This window comes from Barbatula barbatula, assembly GCF_947034865.1.
Source record: "Barbatula barbatula genome assembly, chromosome: 19".
NCBI classification, from domain to species: Eukaryota; Metazoa; Chordata; class Actinopteri; order Cypriniformes; family Nemacheilidae; genus Barbatula; species Barbatula barbatula.
The window spans coordinates 19,073,218-19,091,423 of record NC_136782.1 but is presented as its reverse complement, the minus strand read 5'-3'; the positions used below and the strand labels follow the sequence as shown (position 1 = coordinate 19,091,423).

At 35.8% G+C, this 18,206-nt stretch overlaps 2 protein-coding genes across 3 annotated transcripts; one reads left to right on the top strand and one right to left on the bottom strand.

Annotated features, from left to right (window-relative positions):
• The first annotated feature begins 51 nt into the window (after positions 1-51).
• Positions 52-8,194, top strand: LOC306908661 (B-cell receptor CD22-like). The gene is made up of 16 exons (XM_079481744.1): positions 52-282; positions 913-973; positions 1,072-1,479; positions 1,842-2,129; positions 2,252-2,503; positions 2,658-2,927; positions 3,252-3,518; positions 3,796-4,065; positions 4,916-5,179; positions 5,325-5,409; positions 5,585-5,597; positions 5,796-5,926; positions 6,003-6,060; positions 6,133-6,221; positions 7,267-7,327; positions 7,518-8,194. The coding sequence occupies exons 2-16, from the start codon at positions 913-915 to the stop codon at positions 7,752-7,754; spliced, it is 2,754 nt and encodes a 917-aa protein (XP_079337870.1). The 5' UTR covers positions 52-282; the 3' UTR covers positions 7,755-8,194.
• Positions 8,142-17,855, bottom strand: LOC306908662 (sialic acid-binding Ig-like lectin 12). 2 transcript variants are annotated; one of them, XM_079481745.1, is made up of 14 exons: positions 17,753-17,855; positions 14,499-14,555; positions 13,783-14,166; positions 13,371-13,658; positions 12,979-13,272; positions 12,854-12,892; positions 12,381-12,719; positions 11,961-12,260; positions 11,763-11,868; positions 11,618-11,671; positions 11,490-11,534; positions 9,086-9,154; positions 8,781-8,796; positions 8,142-8,679 (listed from the first exon to the last, which is right to left on the bottom strand). In XM_079481745.1, exons 2-14 carry the CDS (start codon positions 14,527-14,529, stop codon positions 8,614-8,616), a joined length of 2,031 nt encoding a protein of 676 aa, XP_079337871.1. In that variant the 5' UTR covers positions 14,530-14,555; positions 17,753-17,855; the 3' UTR covers positions 8,142-8,613. The 2 variants fall into 2 exon arrangements, with proteins under 2 accessions (XP_079337871.1, XP_079337872.1); XM_079481746.1 differs by lacking the exon at positions 14,499-14,555 and having other exon boundaries at positions 17,753-17,790.
• Between the last annotated feature and the right edge of the window lie 351 nt (positions 17,856-18,206).

Here is an 18,206-nt window from a genome sequence, read left to right as displayed (position 1 = left end):
CATTTCTATTTTTTTCAAAACAGTTTGATACAGAAGTAACCACTAACACAGGAAGTGAGCTTCACGCTCAAATAACAGAAATGAGCATTTCTCTTTATCTCTGCCAGGAATCTGTCATTTTGCCTATTTCTTTTATGTCTGAATGTTGAAGTACAGTATGCAAAGGTAACGCATTAGAAATACACAGGGGGATCTGAATTCCCCTTTTGTTTCTTGCAGCCATTTATATCTAATTTGAAGTTTGCAGAGTTCCCCGTTGAGAACAACGGATTCAGGTTGAAGGTAAAACTACATTTTATTAGTTTTTACAGAGCTTTTCATGGTCGTGAAGTGCGGATGGTGGATCTACTGGTACATATTCTGTTTGGCTGTAAACTGTGTGTAATAGTTAGTAGTAAGTTAATTTTCTAAAATCACGACGGACGTTTTAAGGGTGAATGTGGGAGGCCTTTTTACACGTTAATTTATGCATTTGGCGGACGCTTTTATCCAAAGCGACTTACATTGCGTTATTCTATACATTTGTTACTAAGTATGTGCAATAACCTGCATTAAACCCATGAACTTGTCAATGCCAGTGCCATGCTCTAACCACTGAGCTACAGGAAAGCTAAATGTTTCATTAATGTAGTGCTATGGTGAAAAATGGATCACAACAAATGTACAGTAATAAGAGCAAACATTAAACCCTATAGAAAAGTTATTGCTTGTTAAAAAGTTGATGATTAATAATAAAAAGTCATCTATGTCAAAAATCTGCTCTACAAGGCATCACAAAAAATTAACACGGTCACGCTTGCGATCTTCAAAATACACGTTAAATCATCCACAGATGCAACAACAAGCATCAAACCTCTCGAGATAAAACACTGATAAATGAATAATGCCCATGTGTTATGTGTTTTTCTATAGATGCTGAATAAACTGTCCAGACAGATGATGTTTCCTGAATCAATTGCTTTCTTTTTGATTGGTGCGTATTATGTGGATTAAATACTGAACATAAACGTATTTGTCTTAGTTTATTGATATACAGTACATGAACATGTCAGTTATTTTGTTTTCCTGCAGCTCTTGTGTTCAATCCCACCGCTGGTTCACCTGAAGAAAACATACAAATCAAAGTAACAGAAGAAACAAGAGCAGAAGGGTCATGTGTCACCATCTCTTGTACCTACAAACATCGACAACATGATGACAACTTTAAACTTCTGTGGTTTAAAGATCCAGTATATGATGATGTTAAAAAAGAATATACTGGGACTATCGTGTACAGTAACACAGCTGATCGTCCTCAGTCACCAGGTTACTCGAGTAGAGTGAAATACATCACAGGTGAAGCCAAAGACGATCGGAGGAAATGTGATTTAAAAATCAATGATCTACAAAAGACAGACAGTGGAAACTACAGCTTAAGAATCATTTATTCACATATTGACAAGTACATGAGCAAAGCTTATATGAAACTCACAGTTACAGGTGAGCAATGTTTTATCTGATGGCGACATAATAAATGTTTTTCTGCATAACAAACATCCACATTTGTTAAATTAAATTAAGCATTTAAATGAATGTTAATACATGTTTTTGCAGCTTTTTTCGTACATTCACAACATTTAAAAAGCATCATAATGCTGAATGATATACAGTATATGGACTGTGTTTTATTGTGTTTCGTTTATATTTTGTACATATTGTGTAGAATTATGTAGGGTTTCTATATCACTTCCAGATCAATGCAGAGTACGACCGAAATACAGCAATGCCACGGTTTCCAAAGCTAATCTGACTTCAAGGTTTTTTTTGCAAGCATTTTGCAACATATTCTTTCCTGATTTCAGACAATCCTTGTAAGGTGAACATTGAACCCTCAGAGATGAAGAATTCAGTGAAAGAGTGGGATGAATTTAGTGTTCACTGTTCAACCTCTGATTCCTGCCCATTTTATCCTGAGTGGACTTTTCATAAACCAGAAAGAGTGAAATCATCATTAAAACAAGAGAATAATGAAAAAAGAACCAAACTGAACTTCAAGCCAACATGGCAGGATGACAACATGATATTGTCTTGTCACTCAGCAAACACTCAGGACAGATGCCTCTACAGAAATATCACTCTGTCTGTAGAATGTGAGTGTGTACGATTGACTCATAAATCCTGTGTTTATCTGATACAGAATAGTGTGATTTTATGACATGAAATATATTGTATATGCGACACTCATCAGATGTTCAAAATGCGTTTTTTCTAGATGCACCAAAGGAGACAAAAGCAACAGTGAGCTCTGAGTTTATAAAGGAAGGAGATTCTGTCATTCTCTCTTGTAGCTCTAGAGGACGGCCTAATGCCACCATGTCATGGTTTCAAAGCAGGATAAAGAAATCAGATACGGCTGAGTGGAGACTAGTTGATGTTAAACCAGAAGACAGCGGAAAATACTATTGTGAAGCTGAAAACAAGCATGGGACAGTTCAATCGAATACAATTGACATCAATGTTAAATGCAAGTTTGTTTTTACAGATTTTATTTCAAGTCATTTTGTTACCCTAATAATGATTTCAATGTTGATCATCGCTCTCATTTATAAGTGAGGACAATAGTGTAAAAAATGGTTCTTCTAATAACATCTCTAATTTCTTGTCTGTACATTTTTCAGATGGTCCAAAAGATGTCATAGTGACTCCTGTTGTCAACATCTATAATCTCAAAGAAGGAGATGAGATGAAACTGAGCTGTTCAGTAGGGAGCAGTAACCCAGCAGTTCATAAGTTTCAATGGTACTTTAATGATTCCATCTTAGACCAACAAACCAGCCAGATATTATCTATCAGTCACATAAGACCAGAAGATAAGGGCCCTTACCACTGCAAGGTCTACAACGAAATAACAACAGCAGAATCTAAAAAACTCCAGGTTTCTGTAAAGTGTAAGTATGATGTAATGTATACATTTTCAAGAGGATTACTGGGTAAGTAATGAAATATCAGCTGTATAGCGCTCATTAATGGATCGCTTGTGTAATGTTGCTCATTTATCACGTCGGACATCATCTGCTGAATGAATACATTTTAAGGCTTAGCGAGGACATGACAGGCTTTTCTCAACACAATTCATCACATTTCAGTTGTAATTGTATTTTGTATGAAGCTTAATGAGACGTTTCGTGCTAATATCTAAATATTTTTACGCTGATTCTGAGTTTATAGACAATGATGCCTGCCAACTTTTTTTTATTTTGTTATTTTTATAGATTCACCACGGATTAAGATCGATGACAAAACTTCTCTAAAAAAAGGCTGCAAAGTAGAGTTGAATTGCTTCGCTGATGCAAACCCTCCACCAAACTCATACAGTTGGAAACACACATCCGCATCTGAATCCTTACCTCTCTCATTCTCAAACACAACTGGAGTCTTAACCATTGAAGCAGTGACCATTCGCCATGAAGGGAAGTACACGTGTGTGGCTACCAATTATATTGGTAGTGGAGAAAACTCCACAAACGTTACCGTTCTTTGTAAGTATTTATTTAGATATTTTCAGACATATAGTATAATAACAGACATTTTCTGATCAGTATTCTTTAAAACTACAGCACATTTCGCAGCCTCCTTAACATTGAACAATGTGTTATTATTAAAAAATGACATATCTTATATATTTTTACCTATTGTGAGATCATCATATATTGCTAAAAGAACACAATACAAACATTTAACAAATTCAAGGATTTCCCGAACAACCTATATATATACATACTGTATACATACATCCAATCTTCTCAAACTCTATAGATCCACCTTCTCAACCTATATTGACCATGAAAAGTGAAGGAGGATATGGAGTGATCTCTATTACCTGCACAGTTGAAAGCTCTCCTGCGTCCAATCTTACAGTAAACGGACCCTCTGACCTCAAAAGCATGTGGGAGAGCAAAATGAGCATCATTCAATCTGACAATAAGGTTACAATATACCTGAATGTGAGCCAGTCGGATGCAGGTGTCTATAAATGCGAAGCAAACAATTCAGAAGGAACAAATAAAACTGAAGAAGAGCTGTTGTGTGAGTATTTATTCATTGAAATGTTTTTTGTTATGACTGACAAAATATTTGTTGTTTTAATTAGATTGCATTTTTTCAACAATAGTTAAAGGGATAGTTCACCCAAAAACACAAATTCTGTCACCATTTACTCAACCTCATGTTCAAACCTGCATGACTTTCTTTCTTCTGCTCAACACAAAATAGGAATTTTGAAATAAATTTAGAAGAATGTTGGTAACCAAAAACCATTGGTTTTTTGACTTACATATGGACACAAAACCAATGAAGGTCAATGGTGACCAACGGGTTTCATTTACTAACGTTCTTCAAAACACCTTCTTGCGTGTTCTGCAGAAGAAAGAAGGTCAAACGGGTTGAAAATGAAGACAAGTTTAAATAATGAATTATTAATACATTTAATTTTTTTTTAATTAATGGAATTTACAGAAGCAGAAAAATTATACGACCACTCCAAATATGTGTCAAACGTTTCCACGGCTCTATGTTGTATTTTAAAAGATCTACCATTGCCTAAAATGTGTAAAAATGTAGGCCTACCCTTTTTTTATGACGCCACATTCAACCTGACATCTTAACTGTATCACCTCCCATCTGGACTCCTAATGGCTTTTTGTCCGTTATTAACAACATTTTGTATTTGTTTTGTAATAAGATAAATCAATATAATGGCACAAATTTATATTTCTCAACATACTGTACCTCGATGAGACACTCATATCCAAAGGTTTTTAAGATTCGATTTCAAGATCAGTCAAGTGAGCCTTTGAACATGCGTAATTATACTTGATAAATTTGGACACAAAGGAAAATTCTTGATTTCATTGTGTCATTTGGCATGCGCTTGCAGATGCACCTAAAAATGTCAGTGTAGGATCTGAAGGGGAGCAGATTACAGGACACAAGCTGACTCTTGCATGCAACACTCAATCTAAACCAACACCGTTTTCTTATAAGTGGAAGAAACACATCAATGGAGAATTAAAGCAAGTGGGGGCATCAAAGGAACTTCACTTCCATTCGCTGCAGACCGCTGACTCTGGTCAATACATCTGCATTGTTGATAATAAAATTGGAATTGTAAAATCTCTACCAATAAATATCAATGTGAAACGTAAGTGTAGACTTTTGTTATGTAGTTATTTTACATATATTTCATTTTTGATAAAGATGCTTCATTTGCTTGGCAGTTTGTATTGTAATCCAGTTAAATCCAACTATGTTATCCCATCTCATTCTCAATGTCTCTTTATATACAGTTGACAGTCTTTCAGTGCTCTATCGGGTTATTTTCTCCATCCTTCTGTTGATTCTCATCGCTCTCGTCATCTTTTTGTTAAGCAGGTACATTCCTTCAAATTTCGAAATGATATGGGTTGCTAATGTTATATACTTATTGATGTGAACGAGCCGGTATAATCTGTTATTTTAATATCAATTGGCATCTTTTATTGCTGCTTTTATATTATAGCTCCGTCTCGTTGGTCATTTTCTGATGATTGCTGTTTTATTTTGGCAGGAAATTCATCAAGGCAAGATTACATCAACAAATTGAAGCAGATAATCCACAGTTTTTTCCTCAATATTCCTCTTTCACAGTCACAAACTTATACAGATTCGCTTAATAACCGATACAAGTTTACTTATACTGTTTATAAAAAAGCAGGGAAGATAATAAAGTATTTTAGTGTTTACTAAATCATATCCTGTTTTGTTTTAAATGCACTCAGGGATCTCAAAATAATAGTCAAGAGAATCTGGCGATGGCAGACACTGCTGATTCCAGCCAGGAAAGAATCGCTGACTTGTATACAACAGTCCATTCTGCAGGTCATGTAAGGACACAGGTCTCTAGTGCGAGGTAAAATCTGCTGATATGATGCTTGACGAAACAACGTGTGAATCTTTCCATCTCAAAAAGATCTTTGTCTTTTAAGGCCAGCATCAAATACCCGAGCAGTGTATTCTGAGATTACATTCCCACAAATGATGCAGGTAATTGTGATTTTCATTTAAAAAGTGTGACGGGTATATGATAGAAAACTCTTCAGATTCTTTTTTTCGTAGGGATGCTCAAACCCAAAAGACCATGAAGACGATAGGTCAATAAACTACGCCTCTTTGGATTTCAAGAGTCAAAATGAGCGCCCAAAAAGGTAAAAACAGATCATTTAAGTCAAATATTTACGTACATCTATTTATATACCAGATTTGTAATTCACATGATTTGACTAATAATATACGTAATAGAACGGCAGTGCATAACTGAAAATGAATGTCATAATTCAATCATATACTAAGAAAGAAAATGACAAAAATAGCAACAAATACTAAATCAAGAAAATTCAAGGTAAATCACATGGCATATGACGGTCATATTTGGTTGAGTAACATGATTTTTGTAAGTCATTTTGATACGACTTCATCCAACATTGATGATCAAACTTGAAAAAGTCAACTTAAAATTATAAGACAACAAACAGAGATTGAAGTTCACCCAACTTTAAAATGTATGTTTTAGTCATTAGTTAACCCAACACAGTCAAGTTTACCTACTGAACAACACAACAAAATATTTTTGTTGGCTCAATATAAATGGAGAACATAGATTGGTTATTTAAAAATAAATAAATGTATTTGTCTTTTACTACAATTGGACATGTTTTCTGTATCAAACCGAACCAGAACTTTGATCAAATAACTGTGTAACAGTTTGTGTTTGTGCATTTATGCCAGTTTTGCCATTGCGTCATGCACTTACACCTCAACCTTGAACACACAAACCACAAATCTGTTCAAAAAAACCTCTAAATACAGCAGATAACTAACAGCAACAACAATATTAAAGCATACATTAAGCACTAATCTTTAAAAGAAAAACAAACAGAATTGAACATGCTGCTATGCATCTTGGGAACTTTGAAACTCTTGCAACATTGTTTGTTCAGAATACACGGTTTTGTAAGTTGGGAAAACTTTCTGACGCATTTTGGACCAAAACTTGAGAATCAAAGTCCAGTCAACAAAATAATATTTATTAGAAACACGTTTAGGCTCATTTTGTTTGGTATATGCAAAACAATCATTGGACTCAAACTAATTTCTATATTCAAGTTACTTATTTATCTTTGTAGGGAGAACATTTTGCAAGATGGATCTTTTACATTGTAGACATTTTAATTTCACATTATTGTTTTTTAGAGCATCTGATGATTCTAGCTCAGCAATCTACAGCAAAGTGATGAAGAAAAAAACGTCACAGGTAATGCCAAAAGCATCTTTCAAAAGTGTCACTGTCCATAATTCAACACTCATGCCATATTCATTTAAGTTTGATCCCTGCAAATCTTTCTTTAAAAAATAAACTCCAGCAGTAAAATCTAAATAACGTAACACACTGTAACTTTAACGCCACATTTTGAGTCTGTCTGGTTATTTCTCCCTCCTTTCAGAATTTAGAGTCGGAGCTGCACGATTATGAGAACGTTTCTTCTGCATGTGCTCCAAAACTTACACTCGCAAACACAGACTGGGAGTCTGATACCAGCGAGGAAGATGAGGTCAAGTACAAAACTGTATCTTTGGTTGTTAGACCGGGTGTCAGAGAACCCAGGAAGAAGATTTCTAGCAGTTCTAGCACTACTAGCTCTGAGGAAGAACGGATCGTATATTCAGACGTAAAAACATAAACATCTATCTATATACAGTATCTGAAAGATATGTGATATCATCAAGTGGCTTGTTGACTCCACAGAATGCCTTACATTTTTCAGATCAGGGTTTCATTACAATAACAGATCACAATATTTTGAATGATACTGTAAATATGCTGTTGTTTGTATGTTTTGGTAATGTTTTGTGCATAAAATGGTTGCTACGAGTGTTTCTTATAGGCTGTATTTTAATTTCACCAATAAACTGAGTTAAGCTGTAAAGCATGTTGAATGTTAGCAGATGTTTTCTTCATAAACCCTTTAAGTCAGTTATTTTAGTTAGGGCAGGAATGCTTGGTTTCTATTGTGATGTGTTTGTGCAGATAAAATAATAAAAATGTATCTTATTAATAACGTATTGTTACCATATCATCATTGCAGTTTATTGCCAATAAAAGATTTACATTTATATATCACATATGTGATGATGTATCAAGATTTGCCCTCTATGACAATATAACAACAAGTGCAAGTTAAAGGAGTTGACGTACAATTTTGTCACCCTAAAATCAGACAAAAGAGTAAAACACACTGGCCTGGTTTCACAGACAAGGCTCAGCTTAAGCTATAGGGCAAAACATCTTTGGTTAAATATAAAAAATATGCTTTAAACAACACTTCTGGTGTGCATTTTGAGAAAACAATTACACTACCTTGAGCCTTGTCTGAAACTGAGCCAATATGATTCATTCATTTATTGTCGGGTAAAGCATGAAATTTATAAAGCATCATTTGTACACATAAATGAAAAAGCCAAAGACAGATATAGAACATCATCTTTTTCTGTGAAAAAAAGGAGTGAAGCACATTTTGAAGATTTTGAAGTGGAGCCTCTTCATCCGATGTTTCCATACATGTTTTGATCTGCCATATTGGTGTAATAACTTTCATAATCCTTAATCTTAAAAAAGAGAACGGAGATACACGTGTCAGATCAATCTGTGACATGTTTCAGTGTTGACCCATTATAAAGTAATGGTAGTGATCAGATACTTTACTTACGGATTTCTTTCGCTGACTGAGATGCGCAGGAGAAAAATAGTTGAAAAAGTGAACAAATCATTTATAATAAATATTTTATAGTTATTTAAACAAGAATTTGATTTAAATACACTTACATGGTACATTGTTTACAATATTATATGATCATTTTTATTATATCCGCCAGATGCCAGAAACACATTAGAAGTACCATAGGAAGCACATTAGTATTTTCATGAAAATAAATATGTTCATGTACTACAATTACTTTTCATAGAACACATGACAGTTTCAGAGACTGGGTTTAAATGCTCAATATACTGTACCTATTTGGTGATGGCAGACGAGGTTTAGAGAAAGGCTTGTTCGCTGTCCCTGAACACACATCTTTTGACCTGTGAACAGATGATTTTATTAAAGTAACATTTAACAGTCATGTAGCGACAAGAGATGCGTGATGCTCAGATGCTACTTTTTCTTGTTACATGATTCTTTTATACTTAAGATGATGCATTTACGCTGATCAGACAACAAAGCAATATAAAAAAACAATATGGTTTTAAAATGAAGTCAACGGTGCTAACTATATTCATGCATTTGGCAGTAGCTTTTATCCAAAGCGACTTACATTGCATTATCCTATTCATTGACATCTGCAGTCCCCTTGGATCAAACCCACAACCTTGCGTTGTTACCGCAATGCTCTTACATCGGAGCTACAGGAAAACTTAACTACTGGACCACTGTATTTTTCCTCCTGGGTGTAACACTTCCAGGGGGCACCACACGATGCACACCAACAAAGAACAGTTCGTGCCTCAAGTTCACATTGCTGACTATTTAGCCCAGAACAAATGAGTTGAGACGTTCAGCCTGACATAACCACATTTTGCCATCAAATAACGCTGGCAGCTGAGAATGTCAGATAAGGTGCAGCAGTGGAAAAAAGATGGGATGCGCCCCCTCCCGTTTTCCACAAAATAGAAAGTTAATATTGTATATACAGCTAGTAACTTTAACCTTGTTTTATTTGATAAGGTAAGAGTGGATGCGAGGCATATTTTTTATTTTTATTTACTGAAGCTTTAACAGAAAAAATACAAAACAAAACACAGAAAAATATGTTCAATCATACTTCATGTGACTATACAAACAACACTATTGGAGCATATCAAGGTCCACTAAGGGTTAAGGGAGATGTGAAACTAGCTAAGATAAACAGAAAATATTTGTAAAAATAAAAGTTTCTGTAGAGATAAGCACACTGCGAGGGCTGATGTTTTTATATCTGCTAGATTTCTTTGCTTTCTAAATAGACTGTTGTTTGCTTGCAGAAGAAAATGTAAGTTATCAGCATAAAGTTCAATGTCAATGTTTCAATACTTCAGACACATCGGAGGTATCACAGTTTAGAAAATAACCCGTAACAAATAAACACATTTCATAAAGTTTACTGTTAAATGCAGACCATATATACACATACATTGGTGTAAATACAAATTGTTGTTGTCATATTTCAGGAAACCCCTCTACATTTCATAAAACAATGCTAAATGTGATAAACAGTATTGTATGTGTTGTCAGTCCTATGAAAAGGACAGAAAAAAAAGTCGCTTATTTCTTGATTTTTGAAAGTGTATTACTCTGAGCCTTGGGGTCCAGAAACCTACAGGTCTCGACAAATAGAGGAAACATATTTTCTCCTCTTTCATGTGGTATTCAATTATTATTCTTAAGCAACTCAAGTGTAAATTTTTCAGAATTTCCACCTGCATTTGGCATACCCTATTTGAAACAGACCCCATAACCACATACCGTGGTTTGATATTGTTGTGTAGTCTTACAGTAAACCTCTCAAAATTGCATGTAACAGGTGAAATTTGCATGAGATCCATGAGTTGCTCATTGTGTTTTGGTCCACCTCCCCTGTTGCGCATTGCCATATCTAAGCCTCTGATTCGCCCTTTTAGACAAATGACGGGTCTACATGGAGGTCAGAGTCTGGCCTTCCATTTAATATGCATCTCATGTGGATAGACATAGGTTCAGATATTTTACAGAATTCTTAACTATCCAAGCTTTTATGTAAGAATGCTGACGCAGCATGTCGATGGGAGACATTGGAAGAGGATTTTTAACTTTTAGATCCACAAAAGGAGATAGGAATGGACATGTTTTGTAGAAAAAATTCTAACGAAAAAGATTGTGTAGCATTTGTGACTAAGTGTAATGGTGGGATGCAGTGATTAGCTTAGATATTCGATGGATGTGTTGTTTGTTTACAAATATCAATTTCATATATCATGATTTATACTACTTGCATTCGATCTCTGATAGAATATCAATAAATCCAACCGGAGATCTATGTTCTGTAGAATAAGAGCTTTCATTTCATATAGAACTTGAACATGTTGGACATGTTGTATTTAAGCGTTATGAAACATTTTCATAATCGTAAACACACTTTTGATTTTAAAGGGGCTATGACATTGGGATATGATGAATTTCAGCCTAAATAAGTTATTTTATGTACGATGAGTGCCAAAATGGTGAACTTCTCCACAAACTAGAGAATATAAGCTTTCAAATGATACCACATATGATAGTTAGAGTTATAGATATACATGTTAACATTAAAGAAAAACCGACCTGCCGGCGGTTTTAATGCACCAATCTGAAATTGTCTTGTTTAAAAAGGTGAGTGAGAAAAGGATAAAAATTATGACATACCTCTGTTCAGGTTTCGACCTTTTATTGGATGTTTCGATGTTAAACCTTGACATAAATGAATACAATTAATACATTCAAACAAACTCACAAAGAAATAGCATATTTCTAATTTCTCATACTGTACATGCCTTATATCTTTTTCATGTCTACTGTTACTCCAAACAGCTCCTCCTTCAGACATTCTACAATGAAAAGTCTTAGAATGAGACCCAATATAAGTAAGACAAGATAAACACAAACATATTATTGTACACACACAGTAACAATGCCTACCTGCGTCGCCTCTTGTACATGATGACTCCAATGCCAAGGAGAAGAAAAACAAGTATGGGTAATATGACCGATGGCCCAATAATCTCCGCTCCAACACCTTGAATTTCTAATGATAATAATAATACATTCACTCGTCACAGATTATCAAACATTTTAAAACATTAAATAAAAAAAACTTGCATCTGAATCTAAACTTACTTTGAACACTCAGTTCAGTTGAACCATTAACAAATGTTTTATCCCCCCAAAACGCTGCGGTGCAAATTATTTGATCTTCCTCTTCATATCCGGTTGGAATGAAGGTCACGGTCGAGACTGTTTTCCAAACTCCTTTACCCATCCTCTGTTGTTCAACTGTTTGTCGGGCAGTTGGGACGCTCCAGGTGATGCTGGGGGGGTGAGAGGGGCACGTGTGTTTGACTGAGCATTCAATGGTGACGTGAGTCCCAGGCTTGATGTTGTCAGGAAGAGATGACATCACAGGGTTGTCTGGAAGGGCTTTTTTGTTTTCACAGGAGACACAAAAACTATTCAGCACAAATACTTTCAGATATTAGAGATTAAAGTGTCACTGCTCAAATGTCATAAACAAAAACATAATTGTTGTGATTTGTGTACCTTGCATTACAATGAACACACAGCTGTTTTTAAAAAGGTATAGTTTCTTTTCTGATTGTGCTCGAAAACAGAACGGTCCGTTGTCATGGTTCTTCAAGTTATCAATTTCGACAGTACAGTCCTGTTCAACTGGGTTTCCAAGTAGTCTTGTGCGGCCTTTGAAGTTGTCCAAGACGTCACTCTGTCCGGTGTGGAACATGTTTCCTTTCCTCGAGACCCAACGAGCCCCAAGGAGCACGGCAAGTTCCTCATGCATCTTAAAACTGCAGGGTATCACCACACAGGAACGATGTAATGCAGTGAGCCTGGGAGCCACGTCTGCTTCATACACACGAGCAGCTAAAAATATAAACCATCAATATTATTATTATGCATTTGGAAAAAGTAATTCAGTATTTACGCCAGTGGTTCTCCATCATAAATATCTGATAAAGCTCAGGGAAATATAAAGATAGAAAAATCATAATACGCACTGTCCTTGATTTCAGGATCCACCAGTTTGGTCTCATAGTCTGAAAAAATAAGCAAAAGAAAACAATATGAATTTTGAGACGTGGAGTAACCACAGACCATGATTTTACGTTATCAAATTACTAACATTGTACATGTATGTCAACAGATGCTTGGACGTCCTTTCCAGAAAATGTTGCCTTGCATGTCAATTTCTTCCCGTGGTCATTACTTTCGGCCAAAAAGGTTATGGTGGAAGAGATGGCTGATTTGAACTCTGTAAGTTTTTTATTTTCGTTTGAGACCTGCATGTTCTCATAGTTCCATGAAATGCTTGGAGGATCCTTTAGACAGGAATGTTCGATGGTACACGTGAAGTCCTTTGCGACGCCCTCTGTGACATCTGCACGGTCAGGCTGAAAAGTTATTTTAGTATAGATACCTGAAATAAAATTGAAGACATTAGCAAAAAACTGAGTAAAACTCTTTAAAATCTACAGAATAAGTAGGCCTACACATATTCTTTATGCATTAACTCACACGCCGAATTTTTGTTTTTTGTAGCTCTTGTTGTAATGCCTCCATAATGTGTTGCAGAACACTCAATAACTGAGCTCTCAGCTTTCACAACTCCTGTGCGTGTCAAAGTGATTTTCCATTGACCATTACTAATATAGACATCTTCTGTTTGATCAGATCCTTCAATACCCTTCAGAATGATGTTTGGTTTGCTGTACGGACAGCTGTGGTAGGTGTGACATGTCACTGTCATGACCTCCTCGGTTCTGTCACCTCCATAAATATTGATGGTGAGCGGCTTCGGATAAGCTGCATGGGTAGAAATGTTAGAATATGACATCAGTATTTACGGAAAAACCTTCCTCTTTATTACGTCATTGTTTTCTAAAATATTTATTATGTTCAATTATGAAGCAAAAGAGAGTTTACATACTGTCCACAAGAATCGTAGAGGTGACATCAAAAAACCTGTAGGTGGTTTTTCCAACATTTTCTGGGTCAATCCACGCATATAATTTCTCTCCATGATGGGACTGATCCAGATTTGTAATGAGAAGACTGCAATCCCTATTTGTTGGGTTACCATATAAATAAGTTTTTCTTCTGAACTTGTCAATGACGTCGGAAGGATACCAGCGATCATAAACTAAAGGGTAGCCTCTAGAGACCCACTGATACCACACAACTCTATCTGGTCTAGTGGGGGGGTATGACGTGTAGTAGAAGGAACATGGTATAACTAGACAGGAACCTTTGAGACCACGAGTTTCATGTGGCATTCTCACTGCCCATGCCAAAGTCTCTTTTAGGAGAAATCCTGCCAGAAAAAAGCGGTGGAAAGCATTATGGCTGCAAGTTTCAAAAAATTATTTTGTATTATATGAAACATGCAAGATCTTTGATTTTAGACGATACAATTAGATGTAGATTTTCTAAATCATAATTATTGATTCTGGTTAAAAAAAGGAAATAATTCATTTAACTGGAAAATGTGTTATTACAGTAAGTGTAGCCACACATTTACTGTCTCGTTATCAGTATATGCAAATTTGTGTTTCTTATTTCTAGTTTTCTAAATATCACTGTACTGTGACAAAACATCAGAAGCTCATTGATATGAATGACAAAGGGAAGAAAGAAACACTTTACCTTGGAAAAGTAAACAAAGTAACAAATTCATAGCTTCTGCTCAAAATGTTGTTTTCTCTAAAAATTAGAAATAGTTCATTTTACTATCATTAAAAAAACATGTACAAGAACGGCAGTTTACAAATCACCAACCTTTTATACCTTTGTGTAAAAAATGAATATTATTAGCATAAAATAGTTTTATTCATCTTTCATTTTAAAGAATCCCTTCAGATTGTTGGAAAAAGGATAAGATAAGTAAAACATTTTACCATTATAGCAATTTATAAATATACTTTGATTTAAACATCAAAGACCAAAGATTTCTTCTACATACAGTGCCTTGCGAAAGTATTCGGCCCCCTTGAACTTTGACCTTTTGCCACATTTCAGGCTACAAACATAAAGATATAAAACTGTAATTTTTTTGTGAAGAATCAACAACAAGGGGGACACAATCATGAAGTGGAATGAAATTTATTGGATATTTCAAACCTTAACAAATAAAAAAACTGAAAAATTGGGCGTGCAAAATTATTCAGCCCCCTTAAGTTAATACTTTGTAGCACCATCTTTTTCTGCGTTTACAGCTGTAAGTCGCTTTGGGTATGTCTCTTTCAGTTTTGCACATCGAGAGACTGAAATTTTTGCCCATTCCTCCTTGCAAAACAGTTCGAGCTAAGTCAGGTTGGATGGAGAGCGTTTGTGAACAGCAGTTTTTAGTTCTTTCCACAGATTCTCGATTGGATTCAGGTCTGGACTTTGACTAGGCCATTCTAACACCTGTATATGTTTATTTGTGAACCATTCCATTGTAGATTTTGCTTTATGTTTTGGATCATTGTCTTGTTGGAAGACAAATCTCCGTCCCAGTCTCTGGTCCCTGTCCCTGCTGAAGAAAAGCAGGCCCAAACCATGATGCTGCCACCACCATGTTTGACAGTGGGGATGAGCGGTGTTGCTTTTACGCCAAACATAACGTTTTGCATTGTTGCCAAAAAGTTCGATTTTGATTTCATCTGACCAGAGCACCTTCTTCCACATGTTTGGTGTGTCTCCCAGGTGGCTTGTGGCAAACTTTAAACGACACTTTTTATGGATATCTAAGAAATGGTTTTCTTCTTGCCACTCTTCCATAAAGGCCAGATTTGTGCAGTATACGACTGATTGTTGTCCTATGGACAGAGTCTCCCACCTCAGCTGTAGATCTCTGCAGTTCATCCAGAGTGATCATGGGCCTCTTGGCTGCATCTCTGATCAGTCTTCTCCTTGTAGAGCTGAAAGTTTAGAGGGACGTGTAACACATGACGTTGTGGACATGTCACATGCACTAACACTGTCTAGAATGGACCAGTAGGATCAGAAGCAAGGAACGTCTACTGGAGGGAGGAAATAACCAACAAAAGAGTGAATAGCCGACAGAGTTTGATTCGATTTGAAAGTTTGTATTGACGAAAGTTATGGTTCCTTTTGAGGTTTTGTTCAATCATAGATGATGCCAACGTAAACAGATGTAATTACCAAGAAGGACAAACTTCAAATCTGCTGCTTTTTACCAGAACAAGGATTTTAAACAGAAACAGTATCTACAGACAGCATGAGACTTCTTTCTTTGTGAAAATTATAAAATAAAGCAGGAAAACAAAATAAACTTTTACAGAAAAACAAAACTACATTCGTCTTTTGTTTGGACTGATCAAATTGATTTACCCAAAATAAAATATACAAAAAGTGACACGACAATTTGGTCGTACAAAATAATAACAATCAAGTTTCAAATTAGTTTAAACAGACATTGTGAATCAGAACATAAAAGAAATCAGTGAGTGGATTCAATCAAAAGACTCTTATTCAACGTCCGGGAATCAAATGATTCAGTTCAAATGGACCGATTCGCTCGATGTTCTGTCCGTGTTACTCAACACAAAGTCCCTCCACTTAAGTGGGAAGATCAGATCGAAGAATCAAAATGTCCATAGTAGAAACAGAGAAAATTGAATAATTCTACCAGTTTATAGTTTAGGTTACAGGAATCAGGTCCGAGGGCGGCCTGCCATTGTGCACGTGTAAACCCGCCCAGCATGTAGACAATAGCTCTCCAATGATAACATGTGACACAAAACAGGAAAACTCGCAGCGCATACGCTCAGATCAGGAACATACAACGCACAGAAAAAAACCCAGCCTTGGAAAACACAATTATCAAAACATTGATCGAAACACTTTCGTAACAAAGCATTGCATTTTCAAAACGATACATTCACTTATAAACTCTCACAGCCACGTGCTAACCAACTCGTGTAACATACATATAGCTTACAAACTCAATTTGTTGTAGGCTATAACATTGCATTCATAATATCTGATGAATATATGAAAAAATGCACTCAAAGCAAAATCGATAAACGGTTCACAGAAAGATGATTCACAAATGGATTTAATCAATTTCTCACGACGATATCATCTATTTACTTCTTTGAAGTTCAAAAGCACTAGTTACTCAAATACTCGTGATCAAGAATCCATTAAATCATATATATCTCTTTACTTTTGGGGCCGAAAACCCTGCTACTGCTGAAATTCTACCTTCAACCTCCCTTACGTCTATCAAACCTGGGTTACCCGGGTTCCAGACGGCCGGGTCCTCGTAGATTTGCAGTGGTCTGATACTCCTTCCATTTCAATAGTATCACTCGCACAGTGCTCCTTGGGATGTTTGAAGCTTGGGAAATCTTTTTGTATCCCAATCCGGCTTTAAACTTCTCCACAACAGTATCTCGGACCTGCCTGGTGTGTTCCTTGTTCTTCATGATGCTCTCTGCGCTTTAAACGGACCTCTGAGACTATCACAGAGCAGGTGCATTTATACGGAGGTCAACATTGGATCATTCAGAGATCCTCATTTAACTTGTGGAGAGAGTTTGCTGCACTGAAAGTAAAGGGGCTGCACGCCCAATTTTTCAGTTTTTTATTTGTTAAAAAAGTTTGAAATATCCAATGAATTTCGTTCCACTTCATGATTGTGTCCCACTTGTTGTTGCTTCTTCACAAAAAATTACAGTTTTATATCTTCATGTTTGAAGCCTGAAATGTGGCAAAAGGTCGAAAAGTTCAAGTGGGCCGAATACTTTCGCAAGGCACTGTACATGTAGGGCCTCGGAAAAATGCACGAAAATTTCAAATAAAGAGAAAAACCTGAATTTCTGCGGCCCAGAAGCGACTTCTATATAGACAGAAAGTGTTCTGAAAACGAGATGAAAATGTAACGTACATACCTTATTTCTTCTTTATTTTCACCTTCTCAGTTCAGTTCTCTGCACAAGCAAATGGATTGAGAGTCAAAATAAAAGAAGTGAGAGAACCTTTAACTTTCAGAATAAGGAAGTGAAGACCTCAAAATGCTTCATTTATTCTCGTTTTCTTGTGTATGACTTAAAAAATGCAAAATATTTCCCTCATCTTGACAAGTGTGAGATGAATCAAGTTTAAAGATGCAAAATCATCAGAAAATGTTGGCTTCCCAAAATCATGCCAAGACACGTTTGTAATTGTTTAAGGGCCTAAACATTATTAGTTTGCTCCGGTGCTGATAATAAATGTTTTGGGAATATTTCTGAGAAGGATCACTGTGTTTTATTTCAAATTGCAAGGATAAAATGTGAAGATCTCTACCAAAAATATTAGAAAATGTTCATGAAACACAAATGTTTGATCAAGTATAGTTTATTC